Source organism: Notolabrus celidotus, chromosome 19 (genome assembly GCF_009762535.1).
Source record: "Notolabrus celidotus isolate fNotCel1 chromosome 19, fNotCel1.pri, whole genome shotgun sequence".
Taxonomy (NCBI): Eukaryota; Metazoa; Chordata; class Actinopteri; order Labriformes; family Labridae; genus Notolabrus; species Notolabrus celidotus.
The window spans coordinates 28345045-28359372 of record NC_048290.1 but is presented as its reverse complement, the minus strand read 5'-3'; the positions used below and the strand labels follow the sequence as shown (position 1 = coordinate 28359372).

General features: G+C 38.4%; 1 protein-coding gene across 2 annotated transcripts; it reads right to left on the bottom strand.

Moving 5' to 3' along the window:
* Nucleotides 1-4930: 4930 nt before the first annotated feature.
* si:ch211-222n4.2 (uncharacterized protein LOC101885505 homolog) lies at nucleotides 4931-12495 on the bottom strand. 2 transcript variants are annotated; one of them, XM_034710358.1, is made up of 7 exons: nucleotides 11922-12491; nucleotides 9632-9679; nucleotides 8352-8466; nucleotides 6725-6920; nucleotides 6497-6597; nucleotides 6342-6401; nucleotides 4931-5369 (listed from the first exon to the last, which is right to left on the bottom strand). In XM_034710358.1, the coding sequence occupies exons 1-7, from the start codon at nucleotides 12235-12237 to the stop codon at nucleotides 5243-5245; spliced, it is 963 nt and encodes a 320-aa protein (XP_034566249.1). In that variant the 5' UTR covers nucleotides 12238-12491; the 3' UTR covers nucleotides 4931-5242. The 2 variants fall into 2 exon arrangements, with proteins under 2 accessions (XP_034566249.1, XP_034566250.1); XM_034710359.1 differs by lacking the exon at nucleotides 6342-6401 and having other exon boundaries at nucleotides 4931-5405; nucleotides 11922-12495.
* Between the last annotated feature and the right edge of the window lie 1833 nt (nucleotides 12496-14328).

The window sequence follows — 14328 nt, the reverse complement described above, 5'->3', positions numbered from 1 at the left end:
CAATCATGTTTCCATGACACAGACACACAAGAGAACATTTTGTATGACAAAGATTTAAACTGGGGTGTCGTCAGCACTTATCAAACAACCAGTCAGTCTGCATATAACCTGCACCAAAGGCCTATTTATAACTGCAGCACGAGCCTGTGTTGTTTTTGTGCAACATCCTGTAAAGTCCCTTATTGCTTTAGTAACATCACTGCAAAAACTCAACATCTAACCAAGTGAAATTGTCTCATTTTAAGTCAAAATGTCCTATCCCACTTGATTTAAGATACATTTACTTAACAAGTAACATTTGAGCAAGATAGAGGGACTTGTTTTAAGACAATGAGTTGTAGTTTTGAAGAAACAAGGTTTATTTTTACAGACATTTTCAAGCTGAGATCTTATTTGTAGAAGACGGATAATCTTGATTTAAGACAAACCTTTTACTTGATTTAAGTAAATGTATTTTATTGGAGAATCTATCAGAAAACAGCTCCATTGATAAAAGAAAGAAAGAGAGAAAGAAAGGTTGTTTTTTTTAAAGGGTGGGTTACAGTTTTCAGACACTGTTTCTTCTAAATCAGATCAAAATATTCATCCTCAAACTACATGCACACAATGAAACACCTACTTTAGAGCATAGCTGGCTTATCCTAAAAAGCAACATGACTGAATGTTAGTATATCCAGCTCACTATGAGAAGACATTATATCTCAAAATGCTCAAATTAAACTTTGTCATCTTATTTCAAGTACAAGATGGTCTTAAACCTAGAGAAGTAATGCTATAATACAACTCAAATGAATATATCTCAAATGAAGAAGTTGACATGAAATGTGTTAGTGCAATAATCTATTTTTGAGTGAAAAAATACAAATTGTTAGCATTCCTGTCTTATTCTAAGACACTAAGATTTAACATACTGGTCAAATATTACTTAAAATAAGTTGCAATGTAAAAGTAACTTGAAATAAGTTTTTTTTTCTTGTTTTAGGAGGGGCATTATTTCCAGTGATGCTACCAGGTGCATTTGAACATTTGATTACTTAATAAGATTCATAGTATTTCTATTTTTTTTTTAAATTACACCAACATAAGTTTGATCACAAGCGATCTTGTATCTTGATGATCTAAAATAGGACGGTTGAAGAAGATGCCCAGGCCTCAAGAGAAGCAAAACAAACAAAACAAAAACTACAAAAATGTTGCTTCAAGTAAAATAAACAATGTGAATATTTATCAAAAGTAAAAGTACTTAATAGAATTAAAAGCGGCCATAGCCTACATGTCTTAATGTTCACAATGTTCTGTTTTAACTGTGTGAAAGCACTTTGAATTGCTGCTGGATGATGCTTCATAAATTGGTATGCTTTGTCTTGCCCCTGTCACTCTCATAGTTCCACATATTTTTTACACTTCATATTGATTGAATGTAGGCAAGTGGTAATTTGTTGTTGAGGTGTTTCAGTTATCTCCATTATTATACTACAGATATTTTTCCTATTTCTTACGCTGACCAAATACTTTTTGTGTGATATATTAATCTCCAGATAAGAGACCACAGCTGTCAACCGACCCAATGGAGTCAAAGTAACACTTGCATTAAAAAGTAATGCAGATCTAAAACGTAGCCTTTAATGGAAACATGAAAGAATGCCAAAACTGTTCATCTCTGTAATGATGAATAGGTAGATATAACTCTTGTATCTGTTGACAGTCATAACTGACAGCTAAGTTCCCTGAGGAGATAGTGTCCTGTCAAATGTGCATGTTAATGTGAATTTGCAACATTAATGACAGCATTTAAATGTGGCCCTTTATGTTAATCATATATCTCTAGCTCAGTTTGACATACAGTGTAGTTCTTGTTCAGTCAACATATATTCCATGCCCCCAATTAAAGGTTGGACATATTTCCCTATTTTCATTTCCCTTTGTCTCCAACTTCCTCTCCATTCAATCTCATAAGTATTATCTGGCACTGAACTGTGACACATTGATTCTGAGCTCCCCAACCTATCCACCCTACCCACAAACACAATATGCTGAGAGAAGGAAAGTCAATTTAAATGCAGGGGACAGTGCCTCAAAAGAGGCCTCAATGAAGAGTAGAACAATAGAAAGAATGTGTTAGAGAGCAATGACTGGGCATAACAAGCCGCTCAATGTGATGTGGACAACTTCTGCTCATTGATGAAAGTGAAATATATGAAGAAGTAGCTCTGTTCCTCTGGTTGGTGAGGTTTTAGTGACCATGCCTCACGAGGCTGCAGCTGGCACAGAGCAGCTCTCATCACTGCAGCACTGTCTGAATGTTAATAGATTTGCACCCACTGGGTCTAAATGGCCCTGCCTGCCAATTCCCACTTTTCTACAAAGACGCAGTGATGCAACAAAGTGTGTGTGTGTGTGTGTGTGTGTGTGTGTGTGTGTGTGTGTGTGTGTGGCAAGACATACTCCCATTTCAAATTAGGAGATAAACAAGTAAGAAAGAGGAAATTTAGAGTCAAGATGTTTCACTCTTTGAGGTTTCACACAAAAAAAAACCTACATGTAAAAATGATTTAAGCATAATATCAGGGATAACTGTGTTTTGGCAATATATTCTAACATTGTTATGACTAAGTATTGACAGGCACTTATCAAATTTGTGTTCTTTGGAGGTCATCATTTTGACATATTAGTTATAGTAATTCTTCAATTGTCCTAAAAAATTTATTAAATGGAGAATTTAAACTCAATAACTTAAAATATATATATTGTGAAATTATAGAGAGGAGCTAGGGTAAGTTAATACCTTCATATGTGTAACCTACTGCTGTCAAACATTTGGGCTTTGACGGAGTGCATGCTCACAAGCTTCTACAGAAACACCACCATCTAGTGGGTGCATGCAAAACAATGCATGTCTTCAACTGAAACAATAGACATGTTTCATATGATTTGGACAGCATCAGGCTTAATGTGCAGCCTGTGGAGGTTTGATAAACTGGATATGTTAATGTGTAGATGTTGGACTTCAAACTGAGACTGTTAGGTTAGCCATCACATTGCTCCAATATCGTTCAGACATGACAGATTTCTGATAAAGCCGAGGCGTGTCTTTCCAGTACGGTGGGAATTGGAGAGGAGTATCAGAGACCTGGCAATGAAATGTGAACATGTGCGTGCAGCCTTCACTAACTTCCATGTAGACCATAACTGAAAAGTTGTATGCTCAGATTACATCTACATAACTGTGTAATCTAGTCGCTATGGATTCTCACAGGTTGTAGAAAAAATGTTGACTCATGCTGTGAGTTGTCTGCCTTGCCTTGCCTGGCTGTGTGCAGTTCTTAACCTGCCCTGACTTATTGCTCAACTAGAAGCTGATGTGTGCTAATGTTATGAAATTGAGCCAGGTGCTTTTTCAGTGTGTTGACTTTTGTTTCTTATGTTGACATCAGTGAAGAGCATATCTGTTCTACTAATGGGAGGATGAACCCTCTGACTGAGGCAAACCTGCTGTATTGTAAATATAATTGTAACACTTATTACAAGAGGAGTTAAGAAGGCACCTCAGAGACAAAAGCACTCACATTTATTCCTCTAATTAAAGTTTGATATCATTCCTCCGTTTAATTTTGGAGTCAAAAGTTCCTTGTAGTTACACCTATGAATCTACACAAGTGTATGATCCAAACTCTTCCTGTGCTTTGGAGCCAGACTTCACTTACATGATAAAAGAAACATTATGTGGAAAAAGTAGATCAGTCTAGGAGAAGAAAAGTCAAGCATAAGGTTGTTTTGTCTTAAAGGTGACATATCATGCAAAATTGACTTTTTAATGGTTCTCTACCTGAAATATGTTTCCCTGGCATGTCTACAAACCCCCCGAGAATGAAAAAAATCCATTCTGCCCCTGTTTTGATTTCTACACCTTTCTGTAAATGTGTGTGAAACGAGCCGTTTCAGTTTTCAGTGTTTTTGTTACGTTACAACAATATCCGGTCTGTCACAGAGTCAGAGCTCGGAGCTTGTTCAGCCCATAGACTGTATAAAATACAACTCAACCCCTCCTCTGTTTTTCATTCTCTGCACAAATGTGTGCTAACAAGGAGCTTAGGAGGGAGGCATGCTAGTTGTAGGCTGTCTTAATAAACACAAAGGTCGGTTTTACTCCCCACGTCTGCAGATTTGAAGATCTAGTGGATGATTTTTATTTATCATGGATAAGTGCTAGCGCTAGTTAGCATAGCCACATAGCTACATGTTCGTAGCTGTGTACCAAGACACACGTCTACATACTGATAAATAAAACAACAAGAAACACTAAATCTGTGACCAATCCTTCAGAAAGGTCCTGCTACAGGCGCCTCTCCGTCAGGATCAGATTCAGAGGGTTGAAGTAACGTGATCTCTGAGCAGCCGTGTATATTCAGCCAACATGTAAACATTAGATCAACGTGCTGGACAGCCGAGGCACATCCACTTCCTGAGGGGGCGTGGTCAGAGGGAAAACAGAGTGTTCTGAGGAGGACTGAAGAAGAGGGTTTTTCAGGCAGACCAAAATCTGATTTCAAAGTGTTTTTTTGAGCATAAACTTTAAAGACATGTTTTGGGGACCTCTTAGACCAATATATATTGATGAAAAAAGCGTGATATGTCACCTTTAAGACCATTAATGAAGTTCTGTTTTAAGGTACCCTGTTGTACTCTACATGCCTGACTGGTACCAGTTAAAGCAGCACACTGTTACATACAATTTAAATACCAACCAATACAAAAAGTGCCTGAGATATGTGCCTTTTATTGTCTTCTGTTTCATTCATTGCATTTGCTTTTAGAACTTTACTTAGTTTTTTGTGCTGTTAAAAGTCTCTTTGAAAGTCTGTAGTTATGTAGTACAAAATATGTCTGCCTGTATTTGGCAAAATAACAACAAATGTTGCAACAATCTGAGTCAAATGTCTCTACAGTAACAACCTTTAATGGTTCAAATATCCTTAAATGCATTATCTGGTAACAAAAATAAATTAAATACATTTCCCACTCACTGTATGAAGCTAGCATTTAGTTTGTAGGTTGTTTTTTTTGTTTGTGCAAAACTTACCAATTATAGACGTCTTAAGAAACATAAATGTTTTATTTGGATATCCGTAACTTAAAAAGTCACCTTAGAGTGGAGTTTTTCTGTTTGTTTTTTTTCAGAATAGCCTTGAAAAGCAAAAGTCCTGAGATGGATTTAGTAAGTGCATTGGCAGTATTCATCCTGTCAGTGCACTGTCCTTTTGAGGCGGTCCCTCTGCACAGCACGGGTCCTCCTCTGTCTCTCTGCAATAGTGGTGCTGAGGCTCGGTTTGAGGGCTGGCAGGACCACGCCAGACTGAGAGGGTCCAGACCTGGAACAGGAAATATCTGTAAAGATGGCTTTTTGACTTCAGTGTGGTGAAAGGCAAGGCAAGGCAAGGCAGCTTTATTTGTATAGCGCATTTCATACACGAGGGCAACTCAATGTGCTTTACATTAAAACATTAAAAGCATTGGAGACATTCAGACAAGCATAAAAGAAGAACACAATTAAAATGAAAATATGATAAAACAGAAAAGAAAAGGAAAATTAGAAATATATTAAAAATTACATTAAAGTTTTAATTTAAAGTGGGTTAAAATAATCTAAGATTGGAAGGCAGTGGTAAATAAAAAAGTCTTAGTCTTTGATTTAAAAGAGGTGAGAGTTGGAGCAGACCTACAGCTTTCAGGGAGTGTGTTCCAGATATGTGGTGCATAATGACTAAACGCTGCTTCACCATGTTTCGTTCTGACTCTAGGAACTGAAAGCAGACCAGTACCTGATGACCTCAGAGGTCGAGGTGGTTCATAAAGTAGTAGCAGATCAGCAATGTATTTTGGGCCTAAACCATTCAGTGCTTTATAAACCATCAGCAGGATTTTAAAGTCTATTCTCTGACAGACAGGAAGCCAGTGTAGAGATCTAAGAACTGGAGTAATGTGGTCTACTTTTTTGGTCCTTGTTAGGACTCGAGCAGCAGCATTCTGTATGAGCTGCAGCCGTCTGATGGACTTTTTAGGGAGTCCTGTAAAGACCCCGTTACAGTAGTCTAGTCTGCTAAAGATAAATGCATGGACGAGTTTTTCTGCATCCTGCTGAGACATGAGTCCTTTAATCCTTGATATATTCTTAAGGTGATAATAGGCTGACTTTGTAATTGTCTTAATGTGGCTGCTGAAATTAAGGTCTGAGTCTATGACTACACCAAGGTTTCTGGCTTGGTTTGAACATTTCATCGTTGCAGATTGGAGCTGAGCAGTAACCTTTTAGAAAGAAAGAAAGAAAGAAAGAGATTACTTACACTTTTTCTGGTAATGTTTGAAGACCAAGTTTTGGTAGTCTTTTTTCTTCATAAGATTTCCTAAAATAAAAAAAAAAGATACATCTGTTCTGCACTTTTTCAGGTAATGCTGTTTGTTGTTGACGATAAATATGATAACATTTTCATCATTTTACCTGGTGCCATCAACAAGGTAGGTCTTGGTCAGGATGTAGTTTTCTGGGGTGATCTTCTTGCTCAGAACAATATCTCTCAGCAACGCCTTCACACGCATTATCTAAACATAACACACATAAAATCATCAAGATTGTTTAAAAAGATAAGATGTTATACTTCCATATTCCACAGAGCTGTTAACCAACACTGTCTGGGGGGGGGGGGGGGGGGGGGGGGGGGGCACTTACTTCCTGAGACTGTAGACTGTTCGCATTGTAGAGCTGCCGTATGATGACCTCACACTCTTGTAGTGTGGGGGCACGAGGTGGATGGGAGGGACCGCTGTGAATTCGTAGAGGTTGTAATGAGGTAATGAGGCCCCCTTTCACTTCTGGACCATGGTCCGTTCTGGCAGTTGTCAGACCGTCGGCGCTATCTCCTAAGCTTCTCCCCAGCAGTCAGTAGATCATATCAATGAAAAGTAACACACAGATTGTTTAAGGCAGTTTTGGTTGCTTCTTCAGGCACGGTGTGAATGACATTGAAATTATAATTGTGTCCCTCACAAGTGGATTTTTACTTCAGTCATTTCCTTTTTGCCCTGAACTGCATTATAACTTTTATTACTTTTATGACCATTGTTTTCTTTTTATTCTATAGTCTTCTTTTTTAATTGATTATTTTTTTTTCAATTGATTAAAGTATTTCATATCACATTCCTCTCTCTTGTTTTAGCCTTGTATCATTGTATCTGTTCCTGTTGTTTTCTGTCTCTGTTCTTTAATGAAGCACTTTGGGCTGCATGCTTGAATGTATGAAAGGTTCTGTATAAATAAAAAGGAGTGAGTTCTACACAGTAGAAGTAGTCATGACTAGATAGGCTACAATACACAGACGCTATTTCCCTCTTCTTAATGACATTTTTAACCTCATTCTCGTGTCTTCACCTTTATTCTCCCGTCTGAGATACTCTATCTCTGCATGCAGCTTCTCCTAATGACATGAGGAGGTTTTTATTGACCAGTTTCAGTCTAATATAACGAGCAATGTGATACCAGTCAATCAAAAAGAACACAGGAACCAAAGAGACATTGGTCTGATGGGTCTTAATGTGAGAATGAAACTAAAGTATACAATAATTTATACGTTGCTCCTAAAAAGCTGCATAAGAAAGTGGTGCTGGAAGGTTTTCCAAAATATTAATTGTAAATAATAAACGTGGTTATGCACTTTTATCTTGTACATAGCATGACTGTTTAACATGAGTAAAACTAGTCTTTGCACAAGTTAATATTTTTCAGAGTAAATAAGTGGGTGGGCTAAAAAAACAAACAAACCCCCCTCAAGTTTTACATAATAAATGACAGTATTGTGTTTCAATAAGCAGTATGTAATAGTTAATATGGCCATTATTTAGGTGTTTGAAGACTATATACAACTACTACAAACAGCTGAACATCTTTAAACAGATGAATGTATCATCCTCTGTATCTGATGCATTCTGGGAACCTTATCTGTCTTCACATGCTGTATTCACATGGCATACAACTGCATGCAGTGAGCAACTTGTTTTTTGTTTCACATCCTCTTTGGTATGATTCTTATCATTTTACATGTAAATCTCACTGGCTTTATGAGTTCCAAGCTTCCCCTGAAGTACACTCATCATGTGCTGTCAGTACTTCCATCAACATATCATTTTGTATTCATGTTTTGTAAGCTTTCAGAGCTCATAGTGTATTCAGTGCCTGCTCTTTGGTTATCACACCCATGTTACAGTATGTGAATATCTTCTTCTAACAAACAACATTTTTAAAAAGCTTTATCACCTGATGACACTGAGTTAGAACCAGATGCGACTGGACTGTAATTCACCTTAGGTCTTGGTCCTGTGAAGATCGCAGGTCTTGCAGTGGCTCCTCCAGGTAGAGTCCCATACGGGCGTCACTTCCCTGAGTAGGGGGTCTGATGCCTCTTCGACTGCGAGTTCCTTAAAAATAATGGTTTCCAAATGAGGACAGTTAAAAACTTTAAACTGCTGCCCAACAGTCAGTGTCCTAGCAGGAGGTTTGTATAACTGCAACATATATTTTTAAGGTTGCCTTAAAAATACTATTGGATTTGGTAATATGACACAGTTTGAGACAGTAGACAGCATGTAGAGTTACATACACTCTGTAAGGTGATTCTTAGGGATGCACAGAAAATTCGGCCACCGAAAGACTTTTATCACTGAAACAACACGGCCGAAACAGAAGGTTGTGATGACACAAGCAAAAACCTGGGCCAGTACAGCTTGTCTGGATAAGGGCCAACAGGTCTGCATCAGTTCTTCCTTTAATTCAGCACTAAAGCGTCTTCTAAGCAAAGAGGTTGAGAAGGACCAAGGAGTGAAAACAATGAAAAGTACACTCTTAGAGTCTGTCAGCACACGTTTCACTGAGATCTATTCAGATCCTCTGCACTTCATCATGACTGTACTTGATCCACGTTATAAAGACCAATACTTGGATGTGGGAATAAAGCAGCGCGCACGAGAAATGATCCAGGCCGCGATGGATGTGGGGAACCTGCTTGGAGATGGAGAAGCGCGCAGTGCAGGAGAACAGAGTGCAGAAAAAAAGACTGGTCTCTCTGAACCAGATGAGGGGCATGCACCCTCGTTGTCTGATCTGTTCAATGAGATCCTTGATTTTAGTGAGGTTAGCACACAGTCAGAGCCAGAAATGCAATGGTAGGGGAGACCGGGGACAGTTGTGACATTTTTGACATTTCTGTCTGTAACTTTGAGCTCCTTTAACACAGTGTGTTCAAACTGCTATACAAACTAGCTTCAAGTGTCTGCTACTAAATGGCCTTGAACATGCCTGTGTAACACAAACAGAAAATACATGGCTTAATTTCAAATCCAAGGAGTGAAGTGTTACAACTGTCCCCAGTCTCCCTACTAATAATTGGCATATTCATTTATTTCAGTGTTTTGGTTTTCGGCCTTGGTTTCCTCATTTTCGGTTTTGGCCAAAAAATGTCTGTGCATCCCTAATGATTTTATCCATATCTCTACTATTGCAAACAATTGCAATCCTGGAAGACAAGATGTGCATGCAAGGGTGACACAACAACAACAACAACAACAAATCAGCATCACATCTTACCTTTTCTACCCGTCATCGGGGGCTCCATTATCAGCTTATACTGCAGCTCTGAAACATCCACATAAAGAGGACTTTAGTGTGGGATACACTGTAGGGAGGCACATAGGAGGCACAGTCTTGCAACACCGTCCCAGCAAACAGCCCATGTTTCCATGGGGGCCTGTCTGCTGTGATGGCGCGAAGACAGATGACTGGGGAGTCTCCTGGTGGGTGGTGAGACACGGTTATATGGAGCACCATGTGCCCTGACACCGGATCTCTGCTCACCTCCCACTGAGACACACACACACACGCACACGCACATGCACACACACACACACACACACACACACACACACACACACACAAAAAAAAACCTGGAGTTGCTATGCTACCACCATAGCTAGATTGAATGTCTCTCTTTTCAGCAACTTATCAGGAAAGCAGTCAGGTCTTTGTCGTTAGCATACATTCATTACATTAAGGATGTTGAGGCTTTGGCACTGAGTTTAGCCTATGCACTGTTGAAATAATTGTATGGACTCTTAAGAATAAACTGTTGCCCTCTTTCTCAGTGTGCACATATGAATACAAGTCAGGGTACATACTCTATGTGGGTCTTGATTCATGTTTTAGAACTACATTCCTATTTCTCATACATGTTCATACATATCCTTGAAATCTTGCTGTGCAGTTATTCTGAGTAACCATTCATTGATGTCCTGTGTACTGTTTGTGTTACTTTTATTATTTACTTGTCTTTTTTTGTGACATCTTTTAAGGTTCTTGTATTTTTCTATTTTTGAAGCTCCTGTGAGGAGTTTTGAGGATTTGATTAGGGATGTCAACAATTAATCGAGTATTGATTAATTGCTTGTTAAGAATGTACTAGAACACATTTTTTTGTTTTGATTTTGTATCACATGGAATAAACATCATGTGGTCTCATACTTGATTCAGCTATCAGGGAAGGGTTTTAACTTTAAAGCATGTTTCCATGTGAATCAGCTGACTGAAGGTGTTGTGCACAGTGGAGATGTTCAGCTTCACAGTCAGAGTTCGGACTTTAATCTCAGAATTCTGACTTTAATCTCAGAGATCTGACTTTAATCTCAGAGTTCTGACTTTAATCTCAGAGTTGTGACTTTAATCTCAGAGTTCGGACTTTAATCTCAGAGTTCTGACTTTAATCTCAGAGTTCTGTCTTTAGTCTCATAATTTTGACTTTAATCTCATAATTCTGACTTTAATCTCATAATTCTGACTTTAATTTCAGAGTTCTGACTTTAATCTGAGAATTCTGACTTTAACCTCAGAATTCTGACTATAATCTGAGAATTCTGACTTTAACCTCAGAATTCTGACTATAATCTCAGAATTCTGACTTGAACCTCAGAGTTCGTACTTTAATCTCAGAATTCTAATTTAAATCTCAGAATTATGAATTTAATATCAGAATTATGACTTTAATCTCAGAGTTCTGACTTTAGTCTCAGAGTTCTGACTTTAAACTCATAATTCTGACTTCTCATAATTCTGACTTTAATCTCAGAATTCTGACCTTAGTCTCATAATTCTGACTTTAATCTCATAATTCTGACTTTAATCTCAGAGTTCTGACTTTAATCTCAGAGTTAGGACTTTAATCTCAGAGTTCTGACTTTAATCTCAGAGTTTTGACTTAATGCCCAGAGTTCTGACTTTAATCTCAGAATTCTGACTTTAATCTCAGAGTTCTGACTTTAATCTCAGAGTTCTGACTTTAGTCTCAGAGTTCTGACTTTAGTCTCAGAGTTAGGACTTTAATCTCACAGTTCTGACTTTAATCTCAGAGTTCTGACTTTAATCTCAGAGTTCTGACTTTAATCTCAGAGTTCTGACTTTAATCTCAGAGTTCTGACTTTAATCTCAGAATTCTGACCTTAACCTCCGAATTCTGACTTTAAGCCACTGAAAAAAAATGAAGGTCCAACATATTTCATTATTAGTCGGAGAAAAAAGTCAGAATTCTGATTTCTGAATTCTGGAAAAAATATTCGACCTTCTGTTTTTCTCAGTGTCCCTAATCCTCTTCCGTACATTCCTCTCTCTTGTTTTAGCCTTGTATCATTGTATCTGTTCCTGTTGTTTTCTGTATCATGTCTTTAATGAAGCACTTTGGGCTGCATGCTTGAATGTATGAAAGGTTCTGTATAAATAAAAAGGAGTTGAGTTAGAAACACAGTAGAAGTATTCATGATAGGCTACATACACAGACGCTATTTCCCTCTTCTTCTTACAGACATTTTTAACCTCACTCTCGTGTCTTCACCTTTATTCTCCCGTCTGAGATACTCTATCTCTGCATGCAGCTTGTCGAGAGTGTCCTTGTGTTGTTGTTGAAGGAACTGGATGTTTCTCTGCATTGACGCGACGCGGGGGTCCATGTTGCTGTGACAGGAGGACTTCTCTCTAGCTCTCCCCTCTCCTCTGTCGCTGTCCACCGGCGGAGCAACAGGCAGCGGGGGTAGTTGGCCTGGAGGTAACCGCCGTGGAGGGGCAGGCTTCTCGAGGCGCCCCACTCGTGTCCACTGTGGTAAATGTCTCACTGGTGGTAGGTTATTACTTGACATTGCTGCTTGGTCCATTCAGCTAAGCATACTAGCATTGTTTGCTAGCAACGTGTTGACGGTCTGTTTAAGTGATGTAATTATCCCAGTGTGTTCTTCTACCACTACATGACTGTGTCGACATGGAAGCTCACCTAGTTATCCGACAACTGCCCACTAACTTGTCGACTAAAGTCTGTGGATGCTAAACAGCTCAGGTAACTTTTGCCCTCATTTGACACGCGCTCCATTCGTTAACAACGTTGCCGTGACAACGAGGTCGCAGTTAAAGCTCTTCTTGAGTCCTGCCTTCTGATTGGCAACGGTATGGGTGAAGTATTCAAACACAAGCATTTGATTGGTTAAGCTTGAAAGGGGCGGGGACAACCCCGGAAAAGCTGTCTGGTTGGTTTAAGCTTTGGCATCTGTCAATTTGACCCCAGCAATTTAAACCTCCACAAACTGACTGTTACCCAGGTGTATGTGTCAGGTACTTTATGTTTATTTGTTGACTACTTAAAGAGCCATTTAGATAAAACATATTTCAACCATATCAACTGTGCAATACACTGTACAATATCCCTGCCACTTTAACATCCTGTATACAATACCTTCATTCCCAGTGCTTTTGTATATAGCAAACTGTAACTATTCTGCATTTCTGTGTGTACTTATTATTAATCCAATTTTTATTATTTAATTCGTATTTATATCTTATTTTATTCCTTCTTTATATTAATATTTTGACTTTTTCATACTGTGTATAAGAGCATTCTGTAACAACTGAATCTCCCCCCCTGGATAAATAAAGTATTTCTGATTCTGATTCTGATTCTGATAAACACAATTTAAAGCATTTAGAAGGACTTCATTTGTAAAACAGAACATCAAACTGCTGTGAGTTTGTTGTGCTCTCGTCGGCCCTGCCTTGTTTCTATGTTCTCAAAACGTATGACACAGGACTCATCATTGGATGCCTTCAGAGACATGGTGGCTGGAAATATTATATCTCAATCTAAAGGTTGGCGGTTTGATCCCAGCTCCTGCAGTCACATGCAGAAGTGTCCTTGGTTATAGTGACCTCAATACCATCCAAAACAACTAAAACAAATGTGTAAAATGTTGATATTTCTTATGTTATATACAGCTAAAAGAGCCTGGCCGTCAAATTGACTCCAAGGAACACTGATGCGTACATTTTTCTTTTTTTTACAGGAAATAACAACATATTAACATTTTAACTTTATGTTTTCCCAGTTGTCCCCATTAAATTAGCAAAAGTCATGAAATATGAAGCCAAAAAAATGATGTTAGTCATTAATTCAGAGATGTTAAACATTGAATGGGGTCCAATTGACCCGAAGGACAATAGTAGGGCTAATTTGAGTGCCTGTAGTTGTGTTAATGCATTTTCTTTTGAATGTTTAAAAATATATAATGTATGTTTTAAAGCTCTAAGAATAAAATAAGATAAAACACTAAATATAAATACAGTCAGTATAAGGTGGGCAATCACACGAACTGACTTCAATGATAACAACTAGCTTCACAACTGTAAAAATTGAAAACTCATCAGTTTATCATTAAAAATTACTCGCAGCCAAACACACGTGATATATGATGAATGGTTTTAACTATGCCATTCAATCGCATGTTCCTTTAAATGTAAAGTCTCCAGCAGCCGGTTTAATTGGCTTTTACAGCAGGGGGGTAATACTGTAGGTCAGCAGCACCATAGACTATGCAGTCCATGGTCAGTGTGTTGTTGTCCCTACCATGCCATGCTCCTTTAAGATGTATTTCACAGCCACTGAAACCAATTGGTAAATAAATATTGGTAGTTGTTAAATATTCTTAATTATTATTCAGTTACCTGGATCTATAGAGCCAGGCTGAGCACAGCAAGAGCAGCATAAAAAAGGCTGAGGTGCAGTGGTGTGCCATCATGTCTGAAAGAAAATGCGACAAAGTGCCCGCTTGGATTCCACTGTAGTAGATAGAACATAAAGAATTGACTTCTCTGGTGCCCTGTCAGAAGAAATGCATGAAAAAGTGCCCTGTCGATGCCCCACCTTTGTAAAAACATTGCAAGAAAGGGTCATCTGGATACCCCTAAAATGTATGAAACGT

Excerpts from the sequence above, each read along its gene's own strand:
- si:ch211-222n4.2 (XM_034710358.1), bottom strand. The coding sequence starts at position 12,237 with ATGGACCAAGCAGCAATGTCAAGTAATAACCTACCACCAGTGAGACAT. Across the intron at positions 9,680-11,921 it reads TCTCAGACGGGAGAATAAAG|AGCTGCAGTATAAGCTGATA; the intron begins GTGAAGACACGA and ends TGGATGTTTCAG. Across the intron at positions 5,370-6,341 it reads CAAACATTACCAGAAAAAGT|GTCTGGACCCTCTCAGTCTG; the intron begins GTAAGTAATCTC and ends TTCCTGTTCCAG.